Genomic DNA, 8,361 nt, shown 5'->3' on the forward strand with positions numbered 1-8,361 from the left:
TTTTTTTTTTTTTTTTTAGTGTTTTTGTTTTCTTTTCTTTAGCGTATCTTAGGTCCCATCACGTAAGTCAAGTAGTTTTATTAGTCAGTACAGAATTGGTGGGGAATGGAAAGGAAGGCGATCACATATTCTTTCTAATACCATTTGAATGCCCTGTACTATTGAGGGAAAGGAAGGCAGTAAGTTCATATGTTCCCTAAAATGCAGGGTTGCCATTCAGTTTATTAGTTAACACACTATACAATAATGGGGAATAGAAAGGTTTCTTCCTCTTCCCTTTTCTACTACTGATGCAAACAAAATCCAAGGTGAGATACAATATTATCACAAACTTCACAAATGAAATCTTTCATAGTGCAATACTTAAAACCAAGAGACAAGAGGAGAAGGGGAAGTGAGGTCCTGAGCCAAGCTAGATTCAGGAGCTAGATATAAGCACAGGCAGAGAAACAAGAGCAGCTTCCACTTAGAAAAGCAAGATCATGATACTGTTTAAAGCAGTGGACCCCACTGACAGTGCAGCAAGGGCTGGGAGCCACTGACTCTCTCACAAAGGCAAGAGTGTGCTGCCAGTGAGAAACTAAGAGCTCGTATCCCGTGCCCTCTTGCCACCTCTTGCTCCTGACGACAGGCAAGGGGTCCTGGCTCCTGGCTCCAMGCTACTTTTGTGTTCCACGCTCAGCAGGATCTGCATGACCTTAATATTCACAGAGGCAAAGCTTCATAGCTCCTGCTGAGCATGGGACTGGGAAGGAGCCACCTCTCACAGCTAGAGGTTTCAGCGGTATGTTGCTTCTGTAACAAGCAGTAGTTCTTAAGCCAMTCTCTTCCATTCAGGATGCCTACAAAAGCGCAGTGGAAGTAACGGCTGCTAAGCATYACACCTCCTGAAGGCGTTCTGAGCAGATTACGGCCAATCTTTCACAAAAAAAGCAGCATGATGATGAAAAATTACATGCTGCGTACCTCAAGCGCTGCAGGTATACAGAGCTGAAATACAAGTTTTCTTCAACCCTTCATACACAATCCAATTCCGATCAGTAATGACAGAATTATTCAGCTAATCCATACTCTTTTTTGCTGAGGCAACTATTTGTAACCATCATGTTTCCTCAGTGGTGGATAATCGTCCACCATATAGGTATTGCAATGGGGTCACCAACAAATGGGACACAGAACCAGACGGACTACAGCCAGTGTAGACCAGATCTAAATCAGTTTCCAAATTCTACTTCCCCCCCCCCTTCTCCTTTTTGTTTTTCTAAACCTTCTTATCAACCCAGGACATTTAGGCTCATTTTAAAACAAAAGTAAATGCTAATTTCCCTTTTTCAAGGGAAGGGCATTTTGATAGTATCACTCATATAAAGTCTATTTAATCAACTGTCCGATAGAGGTTCTTGTCACTGATTCACCAGCTCTTCCTTTTACATTTCTAGAATGAGTATATTGCAAAGAAAGTTTTCTTGCATTTAAGGATTCTAGAGAATACGTAAGGAAAAGAAAAATCCTAATTCTCTCACACGTAATGTAATAAGCAAGGCCAGGACTTTGTTTCCAAGAGACCTCAGTTATTAGTGTTTAAAAAAACCCAAACATTTAAAATACTAAATTCACTCTGAAATTACGCACAAATAACTTCAAGTAGTAAATATATGGTTAGACATATAACTAGTATAAGTCTAAGCACATTTAACTGTTGTTAACAGTTGTTAAGAAAGAGGAAAAAAAATCAACACATTAGGATAATATATTCAATTGATCCTTAGGATCTTTCCATAAAATCATTAAGGTTGTAGTTTAAGAGCAGACCTGTGACACTAAAATGCAGGTGAAATAGCACCAGTCATTTCAGAAACATATACTCAAATTCTATAGATACCTATATTGACCATCTTTTCTGTGACATCTTTCACTCACAAAAGGTGCAAAGGGAACCAAGGGAAAATAAAAATTAAATATTTAATCAAGTTAAAAATTCCTCTGAAAAATTAGCAATCTTGCATTTTCATATGTTGAAGTTCCTATGAGAAGAGTTAAAAATGAAAGTGTCTTCTTTTTTTGTTATATATAAGCATCTTGACCCTGATGATCACAGCTTCTTTATATAATTTATGTATTTTCAAACTATATTAGGGCACAATATTTCATTAGACAAGTGACAGAATAACATTTTAATGATTTATCTGAAGCCTTTTAATGACTGTTTTCCTACATCATTTCTAAAAAAAAAGCATTTGCCTACAATAATAGATATTTAAAAATACCACATTCCACCAATATTTATATAAATAATGATGATCTCATGTTTCTAATTAGTCAGAAAGCTGGCAACCAGTAAAACACATTTTGTAAAAGAGAMGCATAGTAAACTTAACCTCACACCTCATAAAAAGCTTTGTAGTCATCCCAGTGGTGGCTCTCGGCATCCTGTAAAATGCTTGTAGCACAAACTCTGACGCAGTAGTTCGTAACTTGAAACTGGAGAATGTTGATGAATTCCTGATATTGTTGGACAGGCCCTAGGAACAGGGGTCTGTTCAGAAAGAATGATCAAAGAGGGAAAGATTGAAAGGCTGTGCAGTAGGAGGTAACAACGCCCAGTACTGCAAATGGTTCTGATTATTAGATATCAACCATTCATTTCCTCCCGGTCCTGGTGTCCGAACCCCACATTCACTTTTGGGAAAAAAAAAAAAAAAATCTAGTCTTTGTTTCACAAGTTCTTTAACAATATATATTTTTTTCTTCTATAAATTCTCATTTAACCAAGTMATTTAGAAGTAAATTATTCTATCATATTTTTTGAGGAAAGAATATCTTTTGTCATTCAGTAGTCATTATTTCTGGGACATTCTGTGTTGAAACATAATTAATTGCATGAGCAGTAAGCGTGAATAATAAAACAAACAGAGTCCAGAGATTATTTTTGGCAGGTATGCATTACGAGCAAACTCTTTCATATACATATATGGATTATAGAGCAAAATTCTGGCTCAGATTCCCTGTTCACAAAAACATGCTCCACTTAGCGTAGGGTGGTTGATCAGAGAGAAAGTAGCTTAACAGTGCACATAACCCCTTAGAAATCATACCTTCTTTGAAAATTGTTTAAGTTCARAGGTTCCCCCAACAGGCCCAGTTTCTAATTTTCAATCACATTTGGTGGGAAACACATGGATCAATAATGAGATTCCTATATCTTAAGTCAAAATCTCCTAAAAATCAACTAACATGAGTTTATTGCCCWCAGATCAAATCCTTGCCTAAATATGTCTTAGACCTTACACTACTTCTTCATATCTTCCTTTTTTTTTCTTTTTTTTTTAAACTTTTTATGCAATGATATATAGAACTTAAAATTTTTAAACTTTAAATACTTACATTTCTTAACACAAACAGTGTAAGGAAAAAGTGCAGAAATGTATGTTTACATTATCCTCTAAAGATTGCTACATGCTAAAATCTAATTTTATGAAAATTCAGCTATTGCAATGGTCAGAAAAGGAAATTAAAAGTTTTAGCCCTCTATTTATACCAGAGCACAATACACTGAACTCTGGACAATGCTATTTACTCATTTCAATAAATAAATATATTATTGATTTGCAAATGAAATGCAGATATTAAAAATAATTTCTTCTGGCTACTTTAGATCATCACTAGCTTTGATTTACGGCTTTCCTAACATAGTACATGTAGTGCTTATGCTAAAAAAACCCATGCAATTTTGAGAACTCTTGCCTTACAGTATCACTAAAATGGAATGAGGACCTACATTATCTATGTTTGAATCAAACTACTATATGTAAAAGGGACTCACTTTTTGCTGGTTTCTTTCATTAAATTGCTATACATTGTAAAATGCTGTAAGACGTGTATTGCTGTGGAAAGAGCAGCATACAAGTTTTGCAGTGGAGCTTTGGAGGGAACATCTTTGCTTCTCTCCTCTAGTCTTGCCAGGACAGCTGTTGCTACTTTGCTGCAGGCCTCTACAAARTTTGTTCTAATTTCCTGAAGAGAATCATCTTTGCATGCCAGAGCCAATGGAAGCAATGTGTCAAGTTCTTCCATGATGTCAGAACAAAACTGGGGAGAAATAAACGCGGCATCAACTTATTTGTATTCTGACAGTACTGTTTAATTTATACACACTAGGGTCAGATTCCTGAATAATGAAATTGGCGTAAGACAAATACATTGAATCAGCTTTACAAACATTTCACTCTTGTACAGGGAAAAAGCATTTATCTACAGAGGATGAATTATTACTTCATTCTTTCTTGCTTTAAAGCTGCATAATATATAGAGAGAAAAAATTAAAACCACTTAGGTTAGCAGTGCCTTCATTTTGTTTGACTTCATTAGATATACATTCAAAGCATAAGGTTAATTATATGTAAACAGAGATAATTTTCTAAACTAATTTCTTTTGAAAAAAATCATAAGTACATTTTGAATACTGAATTTGAAAACAAACTTCATGTCTTAAGTGCATATATTGACCTCCCTAAAATTATCTTCCAAATATTTATGTGCTATTTTAAGCAACACTTATTAACTGCTTCCCACATTTGCTTTAACAGTTGCAAAGCTAACCAAATTCAAAAAGTTCATATACTTATTCCATTAGACAAACAATTTGATTAATCAACACAAATGACCTTTTGGCCAAATCAAAGAACTCTTATTTGGCCATACTATTAGTTATGCTGATTAGTTAAATGGCATATCTAAGGAAAGAAATACAGGAAATCCCTTTATAGTAATGCTTCAAAGCTTTCAAACATTTTCCCATCARATCACTTGGTAACAGAGCAGATACTAATCAGAATGTTTTAGAACTTTTTGGATGAAAAAAAATAATGCCAGCAAAGTTTAAAAGTTAATTCTTTCAAGTACAGACTATGGGCTATTGTATAAAGCTCTGTTCAGCATCATATTGTAATGTGTCTCACTTTCTTCTTAATTCCATTTATATAGGATATAGAATATTAATGGTACTGTAAGTACTTCAAAGCATAGATGGCAAAACAGCCTTGGCATTCTGTCTCCCCTCAAACTTCAGATCTTTTGATACCTGCCTTAGCAATTCGTTTTGGTTGCTCCTCTTGTTGGACTGCTCCCCAGGACTTCCTCTTTTGCTGGTTGTTTACAAGACTCATTGCATAGCCTGCAGCTGAAGACTGCTCTTTCTGCTCATGTTGAAGAATTTTAGTTGAAAAATCCTCAATTGCTATTGTTATACAGTGAGCCACAGAAGACGACAGGTCTTTAAATGCATTTCTCCAGCCAAAATCCAGAGAAATGGGCTGAAATACATATTTTTTTTATTAAGTCCATCCAAATTCATTACAGTGTTATTGTTGAGATGGCTCTAAAGTTATATGAATATCCATGAACAAATTAAAAGGACACCATCATCTTTTGAAATTCATATGAATAACTTAAATACAGTTCACTAGCCTTGAAATTATATTAAATGGAATATATACTTAAAAACAAACATGCCTAATGATATTAATTTGTTATCAAACTGATTAAAAATGAATTTATAAACTTGTTTAAATAAAACTGTTTTTATATAAAGCTATGCTTTACCTTYACACTTTTTACCATATTTAATGCAATCTATTTAACAAATATATTTATAACTATTTCTATAGTTCAACAAGTAATCCAGGAACAGATACCTCAAAATAATTTTGGATTTTTATTGCAGGTTAACAACTGAAAGCTGCTAACCACAAATATTAATAGCAAAACATTTACAGAGGCCATTTTTAACACAGTCACACTGTATTTCATTTATTTACTGCTGGATTTAACAGAGATTAAAATGCTTAAATAGAACTGTCTATCTTTTAGCCAAGGAAGSATTTCACTATAGTTTGCATCAGGAGTTCTCACCCTTCTATGAACAGTGACTTCTAAGGTTATCTGAAGCGTAACAGTGGCACAGAAGACAACACAGTAGGAAATTGTTACTTTTTCACTAATTTTGCTTTGCATAGCTCATATGACATGAGGCAGACTTAAAGCTTACCAGTAGTGGCCAGCTGAGACCTGCACCACTGTAAGAAGTGTTTTAACGTACATAAGAGGTACTCCAAAGATGCCTGCCACTGAGCAGAAACGCAGCGTTTCTAACAAGCTAGAGCTACAATCCTAAATTGGAAGACAAAGAAAGGGGCGATAAAGCGGAGCCCTCCCCGCTCACTCCAATCTAGAAAACGCCTCCTTCTTCCCCTCACTCCTAACACCCATCTCCAGTGAGCGCACGGGCAGCTACCCACACATCACTTCTCCTCTTTCTTCTTTTTATTTATTTATTTTTATTTTTAATTGGGTCAAGTAAGGCTCGATCATCTCAAAATGTCATTCCTTGTACTGTATCAAATAAAAGAACATGAGCCTCACAAACTGATTCAAAGGACATTTTAAAAAGTCATTTCAGTCTTAAAATTGAGCTGTTAGTAATTACATGCCACTACGATACACGATCAGATTTTTGGGGGCAATTAGGTCTCAAACTCATTTGAGTAAATGGTAGCCAAACTAAATCTTCATCTTTTACATACATTCTATTAAGCATASTGCTTACTACACAGTGACAGGTGGCATCAAAGCAACTGGACATTATGTGAGCACATCTCTACAGAAAACATCCTTATGATCAAATCTTAGGAATTCAGTAGATTTTTTTAAGGCTTTGCTGCATTTGAGAACACATGAAATATTGAAAAAGCTATCCTATTTTTGCATTCTTTTACTATTTCTTTTAAAATGTGATATCCTATATGTCTAATATCAAATCTGTTCTGTTACTAAATGTTAAAAAAAAGAAACCACTACTTCATGAATGCTGTAAGATTTTATTCTGCTTTAACTGAGACTTTGAACCCAGAATTAGCTGCAGTAGCTAAATAATGGAACTCTGGCGATAGGTGTTTATAATGAGTACAGTGACAGACTATTGGAGACACAGACAAAAGAAAATCCCCTACAAAGTGCAAGACTCTTTTCATACTCACCTCTTTTACCTGAAGTAACTGTTCAGGAAGCACACTGGTTTCATTTGCTCTAGTTTCTCCTATTAAAAGCTCCCCACCAGCTTTCTTCAGAACTCCTGCACAGTATGATAAAGGGGATCAAAGGTAAGATTAATTCTGTAGAAAAGTCAGCAGCTTGCAACACCTTCTGATATATCTATATGTAGCATAAAAAAAACCCTCAACAAGATGTAGTGGAATACTAATGTTATGATAAAGTCAAATTCAGGTTATACACAGCTCCTTTTATATAACATGATGAAAACCACATCCCATTGTATTCATATTTTATACATACGCACATACAATGCATAAAATATAGCTTCTCTTGTCATTAATTCATTTTTATACTGATTGTGCGTTCACCTATTTCTAGGGAGAATAGATAACATTAGAACAGCTGTGTAGAAATTAATTTCTATTCTTTGTTCAATAAATTAAATGAATTGCACAGTACTGTATTTTTATAGTTTTTACTTATTTGGAAATGCCAATATGATAAGAATAAAAAGACAGTTAATTAGTACAATTATTATAAGCAAAATAATGGCCACAGGAACCATAACAGGTGAAGCTCCTTGAAAAGGCCTCGTACAAAGGCTCACTCATAAATCTTGAAATAATGGGAATATAGCCATGGTTTCAACAAGGATAAAYCAATATCCAGGGTAGCTGTCACTACCATCAGTGTTGCATAAGGACCATGGAAGTAAAACCAAACTGCATTTTTAAAATCCATCTCTTAGCATAAGGTGGCAAACAGTACAGGTATAAATATTCTTAATACATCTGAGGTGAAATTAAAAAACTGAAATGATTGGATGCTGTCAAAGATTGCTAAAGATAATCTTTTAAGTATAAATTAATAGGTCTCTGGTCACCTAAAGGACCTATTCCTTCAGGCCTTACGGCCAAGGCTTAAACAGCTTTTCTATTTCTATGAAATGTCCAATGCTTGTACATGCATAGAATTTCATTTACGTAAAGTTGATTTTATCTTTCTCCTAAACAATGCATCCTATGCAAAAGAACATTCTGCTTTTCAGACATCTATAAAGCATTCTAAAGCTTGAACTTTTTTCCCCCCCCAAGTACAGCTTTCATTTGAATTTTCAAAGGAGGTCAGAGAAAAACAGATTTGAGCTGTGAAAAATGAAAGGAAGTGGTAGAATATACAAACAGAAGAGACTTCCCAGGTCATCTAGCTCCCTTATCATTAAAAATACAGTGTTGGAGACAGCAGCACAAACTTAGTGCTTTTTTCAATATGTCTTAACGTATTATATGATGAACTTTCCTGCCATTCCTT

The 8,361-nt window shown here is 34.8% G+C and overlaps 1 protein-coding gene across 3 annotated transcripts in view; it reads right to left on the minus strand.

Moving 5' to 3' along the window:
• KIAA0825 (KIAA0825 ortholog) overlaps positions 1-8,361 on the minus strand; it is a 248,946-nt gene that overhangs the window by 162,463 nt on the left and 78,122 nt on the right. For all 3 annotated transcript variants that reach the window (XM_085299732.1, XM_085299730.1, XM_085299731.1), the window contains 4 exons: positions 7,035-7,129; positions 5,085-5,312; positions 3,824-4,089; positions 2,386-2,536 (listed from right to left, as the gene is read on the minus strand). In XM_085299732.1, the coding sequence (XP_085155858.1) occupies positions 2,386-2,536; positions 3,824-4,089; positions 5,085-5,312; positions 7,035-7,129 (740 nt within the window). The remainder of the gene's footprint in view (positions 1-2,385; positions 2,537-3,823; positions 4,090-5,084; positions 5,313-7,034; positions 7,130-8,361) is intronic.

This window comes from Rhea americana, unplaced genomic scaffold, assembly GCF_003343005.1.
Source record: "Rhea americana isolate MKP2758 unplaced genomic scaffold, rheAme1 scaffold_153, whole genome shotgun sequence".
In the NCBI taxonomy this organism is placed as follows: domain Eukaryota; kingdom Metazoa; phylum Chordata; class Aves; order Rheiformes; family Rheidae; genus Rhea; species Rhea americana.